The following is a 14837-nucleotide window of genomic DNA, read 5'->3' as shown; positions in this document are numbered from 1 at the left end:
CACCCAATCCGAAGATGTAACTCTCCGGCCAGATCGGCCACAAAACACCGCAGACCCGCCCCCACATAGCGCCTAATGCACGACCTCTCACTGTATAGCATAGTCACGTGCAACGTGAATAAGATGACCTCTGTTGTAAACTTAGACGCCCTCGCAGATTTCCTGCAACATAAAGCTGTAGACATAGCAATGCTCCAAGAAGTAGCGACGTACGACGTCGAAGAGGTACAGGGATACGAAGCCTTCCTAAACATCGACGCCGAGACACGGACTGGTACGGCTATTCTAATCAGGCACGGTATAGAGACTGGCGATGTGAAGAAAACGGCCGACGGACGTGGAATATCTATAAAAATAGAGGGCACGACATTCATCAACATATACGCGCCGTCAGGCACCGAGAACAAGCGCGCCAGAAGCCATTTCTTTAACGAGGGTATCTGCGAGCTTCTTCTGAACAACAACAACAACAACGTAGTGTTGGGCGGAGATTTCAATTGCGTGACAGCAGAAGACCAGATCCCTGTACCAAACACGTGCCTCGAACTACAACAGCTCGTGAGGCGTTTAAAACTAGATGACACCTGGCGTCTATTACAACAGAACAACACCGAATTCACATTCTCTTACAACCGCGGAAGAAGCAGAATCGATAGAATCTACGTCAACAGAGAGATGGCCGAGTCTGTGACACACGTGGAAGTCTGCCCCGTTATCTTTTCCGACCACTGCGCTTACGAAACGAAACTACGCCTTCCGAGGAGAAAGTTAACAGGAGGCAGAGGCACTTGGAAACTAAACACCTCGCACCTCGAAGACGACAAACTGAAGCAAGAAGTAAGCGCAATAGTAAGGCAATGCAGGAAAAGACGAGGCGAATACAGCTCCACAACCGAGTGGTGGGTTCTTCACACCAAACCCAGGATAAGAAGGGAAATGATTCGCTACAGTGCGGAAAAGGCGTTTTGGAGGAAGAAAACGGCAGACTTCCACGCCCAATGCCTGAGAGACGTGATGCAGGCAACAGGAGAGGACGAACTGCTTCTTCCGCGAATAAAAGAAATAAAAGCACGTATACTAAACGCTAAGAGGCAACAGATGAGAGGCGTCATCGCACGGAGCCAAACCCACGGAGACATTGAAGGCGAACCTGCCACACCGCACCACGTATACAGAGAACGACAAAGAGCCGCCAGCAAGCTGATAACTGAACTGCGAGACAAAGAAGGAAACCATCTCACAACAAAACGAGACATAATCCACCACATACAAAATCACTTCACCGACTTGTTTCGATGCGAAGCGACAGAAGATGCAAACACTACAAACATTCTGCAGGAAACGCGCCGCATCTTAACAAACGCAGACCGGGCGCTCCTAACGGAAGACGTGACGCAGGACGAGGTGAGAGCCGTCCTCAGATGTAGCGCCAAAGGAAAAGCACCGGGAGCTGACGGGATCCCATCAGAATTTTACATCAAACTTTGGGATACAATAGGCGGAGTCATCACATAAGTTGTTAATGAAGTGATAAACGGGACAAGAGTTCCGCAAACTTTTCTCGAGGGAACAGTAATTCTGCTCCCCAAGAAGGCAGCAAAGCAACTAGAAGATTACAGGCCAATCACACTGCTAAACGCAGATTACAAAATAGTCTCAAAATGTCTCGCAGAAAACATCAAGGTAGCCATGAAGAAAGCTATCAGCCCATGGCAAACGTGTGCAGTGCTCGGCAGGAACATCTACGACGCTGTGTGCACTTACAGAGAGGTAATCGCCCACGCCGCAACGAACAGAACGTCTGCAGCCATAATATCGATAGACTACCACAAAGCTTGCGACAGGGTCAGCCATCGATACCTCTGCAAAACATTAACAAGACTAGGCTTCGGAACAAAATTTGTACAAGTCATTGAAAATCTACTAACGAACGCCAGTTCAAAAATAACAGTAAATGGGTGGACGACAGGAAACATCAAACTGGGAAAATCAGTGAGGCAAGGCTGCCCACTATCAATGGCACTCTTCGCGGTAGCCCTTGAGCCACTTTTACGAAAGACAGACGCCAACATAAACGGCTACAGCTTAGGTCCAACGTCCATAAAGTGCATCGCGTATGCTGACGACATGGGCATATTCGTAAAAAGCGAAGACGACATAAACAAAATTCAGCCCATCATGAAAACTTTTGAAAAGGCATCAGGGGCGAAAATAAACCCCAGGAAAACGGCACTGATACCTATAGGAAACGGCACCCTAACGGCAGACAGAGAGTGGTACCAAGTTGTGCAACAACTAAAAACACTTGGCATCACCATCCAACGATGCCCGCTCAAAATGGCAGCGCAAAACTGGCGTGATGTCTTGCACAACGTAAGAGGCATAGTAAGGACACACGCGGACAGAAACCTAACGCTAAGCCAGAAGGTGGAGTTAATAAACGTCACGATCCTGTCGAAAGTGTGGTATACGGCGCAGATACTAAGTGCACCAGCAGAGATAGCCCGTGCGCCGCGTACTATCTACTGTGGAGGCGGCAAATTTTCAAGGTGTCGCAGGCGACATGCTGCTTGCCGAGGGAGGAAGGCGGGCTCGGCTTAACCGACGTCAAGACCAAATGTGCAGCTCTGCTACTCCATCGAGCTCTCAAGATGGAAAGCAAAAACACCGACGGAGTCACAGCAAACCTGCTGAAAACATACAGACCACTGTCTGAGGAAGCACCGGTAGACGCTAGCCACATCCCATACAAACTTCGACACCTCAGGCAAATAATAATAGATAAGAGCTACGCCTACAACACAATCGCAAACCCACAACACAGAACGGCGGGAAAAATATACGGCGCCCTGAGAGGGAAAACGTGCAAGCCAAAAGTGGAAACTAAGATCCCCGGCCACGACCGGACACAGGTGTGGAGGAATATCTCCGAACAGGCTCTACCAGAGACACGTGGTACAAAATCGTTCACGGGACAGTAGCAACCAACCAAAAGCTGGCACAAATAAAAATACGCGAATCGGCAAATTGCGAAAGATGCAACCAAGTAGACACCATCGAGCATCGATTCAGCTGCGCAGGGAGTGAAGAAATATGGGCAACCTGCAGAAAGATGATAGCCCACATCAATAGGAGCGACGAAAAGGCGATCCACATCTCGTCACTTACCATCCCGACAGCCAAACCATTCCCACGCCCAAAGCGAGTCGCCACGATGTGGATCCTGGCGATGACAGCCCACGCAATCGTCGCAAAACGCCAGACGAACGCAGCTGAGTACCTGATCGACCTCTGGGAAGAGCACAAGAGCGCCGAACGCCAGCGCAGATACAGGGAGACGTTCCAGCGCTTCCTGCAGATCCCGCTGGACGCCGCCGCCAGGGCCGCGTTCTCAACGCCGTGACCGCCACCGCCACGCCCCCGCGCCGCCCACAACAGCCACGCCCCCGTCGATCGTCGACGTCGCCCGCCCAAACTCCCACGCCGCCACACGACCAAGTGAAGTGCACCAAACAGTGAAGTGAAAGTGCTTAGTGCCAAAAAAAAAAAAAAAAAAAAAAAAAAAAAAGTTTCAATCAAAAGAAAAAATTAAACGATAAGTGAAAAGTGCTCCTACAGTTATTCACAGTGTCAAACAATACAGTGCAACACAACGAAAAAGCAAACAAGGTAGGCTAACAACAAAATGTAATAATGTGCCTACCAGTGCCTTAGAATAAAAAAGTAAATAATAAAATAAAGTTGTGTAAATGTGCCTTCCTCTCTCTCTCTTCCCCCTCCCCCCCCCCCCCCCCTCTCTCTCTCTCTCTCTACTTAAGTCACTAGTTATGGTCCTTTTTTCTCTGTGTCAGGTCACCTTTGTCTTTGTCCTAATGAAGTCACTTTATGTTTTGTATAACTATGTCACTTTCAATGCTTCTTTATATTGTGTTTCATTTAGTATAGTTTGTCTAATGGTCGCATATTTTTTCCTCGTGAGACACATGTAAATTAAGCCCAACAATTACCAAAACATAGAATCCTCCTTGAGCCTTGGCTCACCACAAAAATATCAAATTCACTCAACAAAATCAGTGCAAACCTGTGACGCTACATTATACAGGCAGAATAACACTATCCCCCTAAATCCCTATATAGAAAAATAATGTTTTTATTTATTATTAATAATTATTAACTTTTTTTCCTTTGTCATACATATCACCATGACAAACACAATATAGCATAGAAATTTCTTTTTTTTTGTAATCCTGTGGACATTATTCAAAAATATGAAGAACTGGAGTAAATAAAAGTGTGTGGTACTAAACAACAGACAATTCAAGGCAAATAGCAAAAGAAAACAATAAAGAAATACAAAATCTCACGTTTGTAACACAACAAGAATTAATAACGATTAGCATGTAAATTGTTAAAAATATGCAATAAAAGTTTATATACGTTAAAAAAAAGGTTCAAGTCTTCCCTCGAGTGAAAATTATTTTTTTTTTATTTTCAGACAATATCGAAGTTCAGGCACTCACACATAATCAACTTCGCTCTCCAAAACTCCAGGACATGTTCAGATTTGCTTGGACATATGCAGGATTTGACGGTCTACAGAAGGAAAAATTTGAAAACGTTAAAAACATATGTTTTGACAGAGCACAGGGAAACCTGTGCGACTGTGAAACTGTTGCATTCATTTGTTGCAGTTTATGTGACACACTCTTATGTTTTCATCACTTTTTTTGGAATGATTACCACATAAAAAAACCTAAATCGGGCAAGGTAAAACCCATTCGCCAAGTGTACAAGTTAGGTGGGTCGACAACATATTCCTGTCATGTGACGCACATGCCGTCACCAGTGTCATATAAAATATATCGGACATGTTTTCCTGTGGAGGAGTCGCTTCACCTATGACCTTGCGACCAAATGTTTTCGGTTCCCATTGCAGAGGCACGTCCTCTCGTCTACTAATCGCACGGTTTTGCGGTGCGGTCGCAAAACACTGACACTAAACTTATTACAGTGAAGAGAATCGTCAATGAACGAACGGGCAGATCATAACTTTGCGAAAATAAAGAAACTAAATTTTTCACTCGAGGGAAGACTTGAACCGAGGACCTCTCGTTCCGCAGCTCACACTATCCTTAATGTTGCCTGTCTTGCGCATGGTCTACTCAGTTTGTATATTTTGCTTATTTTTTACAGTTCCACACACCTTATTCCTGTTTTCTCGATTGATCTGTGTTCAGTTTTTCAAGGCCTATCCACTGTGCCAACTTATTACTAAATCTGAGGGGGGTGCGATGGGGAGGTTCCCTTGTGAGTGAAATGGTGTTCTGTTTACAGTTTTCCTGTACAGTTTCCATCTGGTACGGTGTACACAAAGGATCAAAGTGTGTTTCTTGTGTTGAACTACGCAAAAACAGATACGTGTGTGCAACATCGGCTCGAATTCATGCGAAAATTTCCCAGTGTGCATGTTCCCAATGATGCGACGACACGCAGATTAGTGAAGAAATTTCAAGAGACAAAAACGAAGGCCTAGACAATCTGGTGTTTTAAGCGAAAATAAAATAGACGAGATCGGGGAGTTGTTGGGAAGATGTCCGAGAAAATCTCGGCGCCGTTTGGCACTGCAGACTGGTTATCAGAAACATCTGCTCACCGAGCTCAGGACAAACCCAAACTGAAACCGTAGAAAATAACGACAGTGCATCAAGTCAGATACTGTCGCTCGATGTCCTCATTGCACTTGGCTGTTACAGTCTCTGCACGATGGGGAAGTTGATCCTGAGATGTTTTCTTTTCTGATTAAGCCTGGCTGCATTTATTGGGGTACATAAATTCTCAGGGCAGTCGACATTGGAGCTCCGAAAATCCTCGTGAATTACATCAATAATCTCTGCATGATGTGAAAAGTGGAGTGTGGTGCAAGACGAATTATTGTCCCAATCTTTTTCCACGAAACAATACGTTTGAAAGGTATGTGAACAATGTATCGCATTCTTTTTTCGAGCAGCAACACCTAACAAAAAGATGTATGGTTACTTCACACAGGACAACGAGACAACACACGTCGCTAAAGGTTCGGCGACAGCAATACGAAGTGTTTTCGATGGTGCGCTAGTTGACTGGCGTCCTCGTGCTCCAGATCTAAATCTGCGTGCTCTTTTGTCTTTCCACAATTTCAAAAGACAATATGTGTGCAACCAATCCCCACACGCTCGAACAGTTGGAAGACAGGTTTCGACTAGTAATTTCCCAGACTTCGGGAGCCGCAATTCCTGGAGTGTTTGCTAATGTGTTTAGGCTGTTCTTACCACAGAGGGACATCATTCTGAGCACCTACTGTAAATAAAGGGAAGCTAAGGGGGGGGGGGGGGGGGGGGCGTAGGACGTGAAATGGGCGGACTTGGAGCAGGAGAGGCACCGCGGGAGATTTTAGTTTCCACTGTCTATACTTTTACAAACAAATTCGTAAAACTTTGTCGGCATAAGCAGGAAGTATTCAGGACTCACACTCACAGCAGTGGATGTTCACAAACATAACAAAATAATTTCTTTTTACATGCGAAATATCGTCATTTTTTGTTACTGTTGGCTGCACTTGTGCTACAAGTACACTTTTCTTCGCAAGTAAGAGATTCTTCAATGAATTTTGCATTGCTTATTAAACACAAACTCCTTCATGCAAAACACTACAACTTTCCAAAACTATTACAAACAGAGAGTTAACTACAAATTTTGAGTTTTTACTAAAGACGAATTTTAAAATGTAACAGCTCATTCATTTTTCATAAATTAGATGAATTCTACAGTTTCATACACCTGTAAGTATGGTTTGTATGCTGTGAAAAATTCATGGAAGAATCTCTCTTACTTAAGAACAAAAGTGAACCTGTAAGTGAAAAAATTATGAAAATTATATGTTGTTGTTGTCTTCAGTCCTGAGACTGGTTTGATGCAGCTGTCCATGCTACCCTATCCTGTGCAAGCTTCTTCATCTCCCAGTACCTACTGCAACCTACATCCTTCTGAATCTGCTTAGTGTATTCATCTCTTGGTCTCCCTCTACGATTTTTACCCTCCACGCTGCCCTCCAATGCTAAATTTGTGATCCCTTGATGCCTCAGAACATGTCCTACCAACTGGTCCCTTCTTCTGGTCAACTTTTGCCACAAACTCCTCCCCAATTCTATTCAATACCTCCTCATTAGCACAACATTTCATAAGCTTCTGTTCTCTTCTTTTCCAAACTATTTATCGTCCATGTTTCACTTCTATACATTGCTACACTCCATACAAATACTTTCAGAAATGACTTCCTGACACTTAAATCTATACTCGATGTTAACAAATTTCTCTTCTTCAGAAACGCTTTCCTTGCCATTGCCAGTCTACATTTTATATCTTCTCTACTTCGACCATCATCAGTTATCTTGCTTCCCAAATAGCAAAGCACCTTTACTACTTTAAGCGTCTCATTTCCTAATCTAATTCCCTCAGCATCACCCGACTTAATTCGACTACATTCCATTATTCTCGTTTTGCTTTTGTTGATGTTCATCTTATAGCCTTCTTTCAAGACACTGTCCATTCCGTTCAACTGCTCTTCCAAGTCCTTAGAGCTATTTAAATCAAACCTGCGCAAGTTATTAGTGGAAAAAATTTATTACTCTGTAGAAGAATTTATGAATGGTGATGAAGTCTGAGCAAGGAAACATCACCTGTAAATTAAGCTTAGCAGTTTTCTGTCAAATAAAGGATTGTAAAAATATGTCGACTATGCAATCACTGTTGTTATATATTACTTTGTAATTCATGTAAACTGGAGTGTTGATATATTGTTTTTGTAATACTGTATATATAAATTGTAATTGCAATGTAAATGTAATGTTGACGAGTCCCCAGTATGTCAGATCTGTGATTTGACTTTGTGGGTTACGGAATAATAAAAATTCTGATTCTGAAGAACCTCTGACTTAGTCATTTAAAGAATGTTTCAATAGGAAACTTCTTATTGACAAGTTTGGTCCATGAATAGCATGTTCTCATATTTCCCACCAGCAATGTGTTACAGAAATAATAACATCCACAGATCTACGTAAATAATATCTGTAAGGCTTTGACCTATAGTTAGTAAGGATCTATGCATTTACATTTTTACTGATGTTTGTTTACTGTAGTTTTTCTGTGAACACAATTTATGACACAGATAACACTGTAGTAAAGTAGTATTAAGACTCATTTGCACGTCTGGATGTAAGCACAATTTTATAAGACCATGAGATGAACCGATTATGCTTGGCGAGACACAGTCTTGGCACACATGGTTTTTGAGGAAGGTTTAATTTCACGACTACGAATTTCGAGGTTTTGGCTTTCTCTTTTTTTTGTGTGGTGTGTGTGTGTGTAATCTCTCGTGCTTCGTTCTCTGCGGTCGTTTTCCCTTTGGTGTGACTAGGAATTTCACCTGTACTGTGCAACATGGAACGGTCGTGGTCTCATGTGTGTTGACAATAATCTTGCACATATGAGCCACTCAGTAGGAATGTTAAACCAGACTGCTGTAGTATATAGCAGCGTCATAATTCTGTGCAGGCATTGTTTTAATGTAAACAAGTCTAATAAAGTTAAATATCTATTTTTTATGTAAATAGTTAGGTATTTAGTACATCGCTTTCTGGTATTCAGGTAGCAGGGACTCACTTGTAAATAAGATGTACATTTGCAAAAGCGACTGTTTACATATGTCGCAAATAGTGCCACAAGGATAAGTGGACTATCGACGGAACATGGGACACTCAAGAGAGAGAGCGAAATGTGGACTATGGCTAGGTTCCACTTACCGTTTGTTGACGTGTAGCAGCCGACGGGAGAGGAACCGTCTTCAGCCTCTTCTTGTGGCGTAATCCAATGGGTGATAAGACATTCACACGCGCACACAAAGCACCATAGTGACATGCTACTTTTCAGGCACAAACTGTCACTAATTTCGCTAAAGACACAGTGCTGGGACGATGTGTTATCGACAACACATAAACAGTGCAATCACACACGATGAGACTTTACGGTGCGATGAATAAAATGTGTCAGCAGAGACTTTTAATAAATGCGAGCTTAAAAATACGCGTATAAAAGCACTAAATAAGTAACAATGTTGAGACATTTATGTTGTGGTTATTCAAACCGGGAACGATTTTATAACAGTATCACAAACTTCAGTCGTGTGAACTGTTAACGCTCTAGGGAATAAAACAGTGACAATTTACATTCATGCTAGAGGGATACTTATCACACAACACAACACGTGCTTATCCGAGCCTTTTTCCCAGGACGCTACAGTGTGCAGTGATATATATAGGACTGATTCTGCCGCGTTTTATGCATTTCAGGAGCGGAAGAAGCTTCGCGTGGATTGGCTCTACGTACATCCGCGCAGCAATGCAACTCACATCACGTGCGCGGAGCGTGGCTGCCCTCATAGTTCCACCGGCCGGCAGCAGGGCGCGCGGCATGCGGCGAGTGAGCGGGTGACGTCACTGCTACGAGATGGCGCTAGCGGCCACCTGTTGCTAGAGAGCCAGTGTAGGGAGGGAGTGGCCAACCCATGGAGCTATTCTTACCTCCATGGGCCAACCGGACGATACGGCAGCCATTTTTCTGCCAAACTGCGGGCGGGACTTTTGAATGGTCAGTAGTGGAGTAGCACAAGACAATATGGCGAAATCATTCGTTATTTGTCTTTCTTTACAGCTATAATATACTAATAGGAGCCTACTACGTACAGCACAGGAAAATTTGATACAGTGGCTGTAAAAATTATTCGTTAAATACATTTATCTCTTAGACATATTGCAATGAAAGTAACGTAAATAAAAAAAATAGTGTATAGCATTTGTTTTGTATCGAAGGTCCATAACGCTAAAGATGTAACATACCTGTATTACGTCAGATGAATGAAAGTTGTAAGCAGTTGTTTACTTGTGACATGTAAACAGTGTGAGACGTATTAGTACTTCTTGTCACGTCTTCAAACTTTTTGCATGTCACAAGTAAACAACTGCTTACGACTTTACTGAACACCTCTCGTAGATAAGAAAGGAAAAAGATTACAAAAATTGGGTAATGTTAAATTTAGGCTACTGTAATAACATTAAATATGACAAGAAAACTACCGTATCCCTTCTACCTCACAGTAAGTAGGCAAAAGCTGTCTTCAAGAGTACCTACAATTATTTACTACGAACAATGTTTCAGCAACAACAACTGCGAAAAACGTGCTTACAACTTGACTGCGTCCACAGTCGGGCAATAATAATACTGAAACCAAAATAATGCCTTGTGTTCTGATTCGGAACGAAATAAAGTTTGACGCTACAAAGTCGAATGAGCATGGCACAACAATTACAGGAACTTTCAGTTTCCAGCAAGGACGTCAGATATTGGCTCCAGAAAAGCTTGTGATGCTACCAGTATGCACGACTGTTAAAGAAATAAGAGCTTAAAAATGCAATAAACTGTAATAGGCCTACCTGTTTTGCGTGACTAAAAGTACTTAAAAAACTGACCACTGCTTTCGTGTTTGATCATTGCGTGGAAATGCTAACATGCGAAATCCACCTTCGCCTCTATTGGAACAACCAAATGCAGCACAACCTGACCTCGTTTGCGAACGTCTGCAGAACGAATTACAGATGTCAAAAAAATACTGCACAATTACTAAAGTGTTTACTCCAAACATGTAGGCCTACCGACTTAATCACAAAACGTTCCATTATTTCAACTCGTATTTAAGATCACTAACGCTAATTAGTACTAAAAACGATATACAACTAAATCGAACATGCATGTACAACGCATAACAAGTCTCTCAAAAATTCAAATACCTTTTAATCTTTTCCAAAAGTCCTCTGAATGTCAACATAAAAGCACGGCGAGCATAGGAAGCGTTTGCGCCATTTTTCTGGCAAAGCTAATCAACCAATGACGGGCAACTTCACCTATGGCCACTCTCTCCCTATACAGGCTCTCTCAGCCGCTGCTGATCGACGCTCTTCGCTTGTCTGCCCAGTTGACAGCGCCGGAAGCAATGATCTCGCATAAAACTACTGTGCGCTCAGTCAATACGTTCGCTCGGCAGACTTTTAACTAATTAAATATGCAAAGCAGACATTTTTTTTGACGAGACATGAACAAATACGTGCCAAGAGCACTGTAAAAAATACATTCTGTGTGCTTTCTCATTCGTAAAAGGCGTTTACATATGAAGTAACATTTATCGAACTTTTAACTTCCTGGCAGATTAAAACTGTGTGCCCGACCGAGACTCGAACTCGGGCAGACAGTTTTAATCTGCCAGGAAGTTTCATATCAGCGCACACTCCGCTGCAGAGTGAAAATCTCATTCCGGATTTATGGAACTTGTTTGATTTGTACGATAATTTGCGGAACTTTTAATGAAACGAGTGATCAGTTGAGCTTTAAAGATGAAAGACAATTTCCGTATACACGAACATTAACAAAACTATAATTAAAAAGTAAAACTATCTAAAAGTTTACCTGCTACCTGACTTTTACGTTCAACTGAATTCTACTACATATTTTCTAACATTTAATGAGCCTAAAAAGTATCATTCAAGGGGGCAGTGAAATGTTTCTTTGTACGCGTAAATAAATTTAAACCTCAAAAAACTAAAATAATTTATGTAAACCTACGTAAGAAACGCAGTTGTTGCTGTCGTTGTTGAGGTTTTCAGTCCAGAGACTGGTTTGATGCAGCTCTCCATGCTACTCTATCCTGTGCAAGCTTCTTCATCTCCCAGTACCTACTGCATACTACATCCTTCTGAATCTCCTTTGTGTATTCATCTCTTGCTCTCCCTCTACGATTTTTACCCTCCACGCTGCCCTCCAATACTAAATTCTGATGCCTCAGAATATGCCCTACCAATCGATCCCTTCTTCTAGTCAAGTTTCTCTTCTCTCCAATTCTATTCAATACCTCCTCATTAGAATATGTGATCTACCCATCTAATCTTCAGCATTCTTCTGTAGCACCACATTTCGAAAGCTTCTATTCTCTTCTTGTCCAAATTATTTATCATCCATGTTTTACTTCCATACATGCCTACACTCCCACAAATACTGTCAGAAATGACTTCCTGACACTTAAATCTATACTCGATGTTCAATTTCTCTTTTTCAGAAACGCTTTCCTTGCCATTGCCAGTCTACATTTTATATCTTCTCTACTTCGACCATCATCAGTTATTTTTCTCCCCAAGTAGTTAAACTCATTTACTACTTTAAGCCTCTCATTTACTAATCAAATTCCCACAGCATCACCCGATTAGATACGACTACATTCCATTATCCTCGTTTTGCTTTTCCTGATGTTCATCTTATATCCTCCTTTCAAGACACTGTCCATCCCATTCAGTTGCTCTTCCAGATCCTTTACTGATTGCTCAATATACAGATTGAATAACATCGGGGAGAGGCTACAACCCTGTCTCACTCCGTTCCCAACCACTGCTTCCCTTTCATGTCCCTCGACTCTTATAACTGACATGTGCTTCTGTACAAATTGTAGATAGCCCCTCGCTCCCTGTATTTTACCCATGCCACCTTTAGAATTTGAAAGATGGTATTCCAGTCAAAATCGTCAAAAGCTTTTTTTAAGTCTACAAATGCTAGAAACGTAGGTTTCCCTTTCCTTAATCTAGCTTCTAAGATACGTCGTAGCGTCAGCATTGCTTCACGTGTTTCAACATGTCTACGGAATCTAAACTGATGTTCCCCAAGATCTGCTTCTGCCAGGTTTTCCATTCGTCTGTAAAGAATTCGCGTTAGTATTTTGCAGCCGTGACTTATTAAAATGATAGTTCGGTAATATTCACGTCTGTCAACACCTTCTCTCTTTGGGATTGGAATTATTGTATTCTTTTTGAAGTGTGAGTGTATTTCGCCTTTCTCATATATCTTGGTCACCAGATGGTAGAGTTTTGTCAGGACTAGCTCTCCCAAGGCCGTGAGTAGTTCTAATGGAATGTTGTCTACTCCAGGGGCCTTGTTTCGACTCAGGTCTTTCAGTGCTCTGTCAAAGTCTTCACGCAGTATCATGTCTCCCATTTCATCTTCATCTACGTCCTCCTCCATTTCCATAACATTGTCCTCAAGTACATCGCCCTTGTATACACCCTCTATATACTCCTTCCACCTTTCTGCCTTCCCTTCTTCGCTTAGAACTGGGTTTCCATCCGAGCTCTTGATATTCATACAAGTGGTTCTCTTTTCTCCAACGGTCTCCCTAATTTTCCTGTATGGCATTATCTATCTTACCCCTAGTGAGATAAGCCTCTACATCCTTACATTTGTCCTCTAGCCATCCCTCCTTAGCCATTTTGCACTTCCTGTCCATCTCATTTTTTAGGCGTTTGTATTCCTTTTTGGCCGCTTCATTTACTGCATTTTTATATTTTCTCCTTTCATCAATTAAATTCAATGTCTCTTCAGCTACCCAAGCATTTCTACAAGCCCTCGTCTTTGATTGCAAGTACTAGTAGATGGGAACAATGGCAGGAGGGTGTCCATAATGAGGAAATTAAAGAAAAAACTGGGAATGAACTCTATAGATGTAGCAGTCAGGGCGAACAGGCTTAGATGGTGGGGTCATGTTACACACATGGGAGAAGCAAGGTTACCCAGGAGACTCATGGGTTCAGCAGTAGAGGGTAGGAGGAGTCGGGGCAGACCAAGGATAAGGTACCTGGATTCGGTTAAGAAAGATTTTGAAGTAATAGGTTTAACATCAGAAGAGGCACCACTGTTAGCACTGAATAGGGGAACATGGAGGAATTTTATAAGGAGGCTATGCTCCAGACTGAACGCTGAAAGGCATAATCAGTCTTAAATGGTGATGATGATGATGATGATGATGATGATGATCGTCTGCTGCCTTCACTATTTCGTCTCTCAAAGCTACGCATTATTCTTCTACTGTATTTCTTTCCCACATTCCTGTCAATTGTTCCCTAATGCTCTCCCTGAAGCTCTGTACAACCTCTGGTTGTTTCTGTTTATCCAGGTCCCATCTCCTCAATTTACCACCTTTTTGCAGTTTCTTCAGTTTTAATCTACAGTTCGTAACCAACAGATTGTGGTCAGAGTCCACATCTGCTCCTAGAAATGTCTTAAAATGTAAAATCTGGTTCCTAAATCTGTCTTACCATTATATAATCTACCTGAAACCTGTCAGTATCTCCAGGCTTCTTCCATGTGTACAACTTTATTTCATGATTCTTGGACCAAGTGTTAGCTACGATGAAGTTATGCTCTGTGCAAAATTCTACCAGGCGGCTTCCTCTTTCATTCCTTAATCCCATTCCATATTCACCTACTATGTTTTCTTCCTCCCTTTTCCTACTGTCGAGTTCCAGTCACCCATGACTATTAAATTTTCGTCTCCCTTCACTATCTGAATAATTTCTTTTATTTCATCATACATTTCTTCAATTTCTTCGTCATCTAAGAAACGCAGTATATTTGTATTAATTCCGTGTATTGTCTTTAAGTTGTCTCATAATGTAAAATTGTAATTAATTTTTCTTAAATGTGGGAGAGCATACAGATGTTAAAACTAGCAAAACAGAGCAACTGTATTTTTTAACTGGCAAATAACGCATCAGACGCAGCGCAAGCGGCGTCAACAGCTAAATTTTATGCGATCAGCCGCGCCGAAAAGGAGCGCAACGAAGTCTGTCCAACAATTTTCCACGCGAAGGGCTTCCAGAACAGGAAGAGTCCGAGGAAAAATGACAGTAAGGTTGCTTTCAGTTGTCTGCTTT

The 14837-nt window shown here is 42.2% G+C and overlaps 1 protein-coding gene across 3 annotated transcripts in view; it reads right to left on the bottom strand.

Annotated features, from left to right (window-relative positions):
- LOC126293356 (F-box/LRR-repeat protein 7-like) overlaps positions 1-14837 on the bottom strand; it is a 163646-nt gene that overhangs the window by 130838 nt on the left and 17971 nt on the right. Inside the window, exons 1-2 of one of the 3 annotated variants that reach the window (XM_049986558.1) lie at positions 8838-9449; positions 3281-3529 (exon numbers count right to left, since the gene is read on the bottom strand). The exons of 1 other annotated variant lie outside the window; for it this stretch is intronic. In XM_049986558.1, the coding sequence (XP_049842515.1) occupies positions 3281-3529; positions 8838-8952 (364 nt within the window). In that variant the 5' untranslated portion in view covers positions 8953-9449. Of the gene's footprint in view, positions 1-3280; positions 3530-8837; positions 9478-14837 lie in introns of those variants that run through there. One more of the 3 variants, XM_049986559.1, reaches the window with a different exon arrangement.

Source organism: Schistocerca gregaria, chromosome 10, assembly GCF_023897955.1.
Source record: "Schistocerca gregaria isolate iqSchGreg1 chromosome 10, iqSchGreg1.2, whole genome shotgun sequence".
In the NCBI taxonomy this organism is placed as follows: Eukaryota; Metazoa; Arthropoda; class Insecta; order Orthoptera; family Acrididae; genus Schistocerca; species Schistocerca gregaria.
The sequence above is the reverse complement of the archived record's forward strand: the minus strand, read 5'-3'. Positions and strand labels throughout refer to the sequence as shown.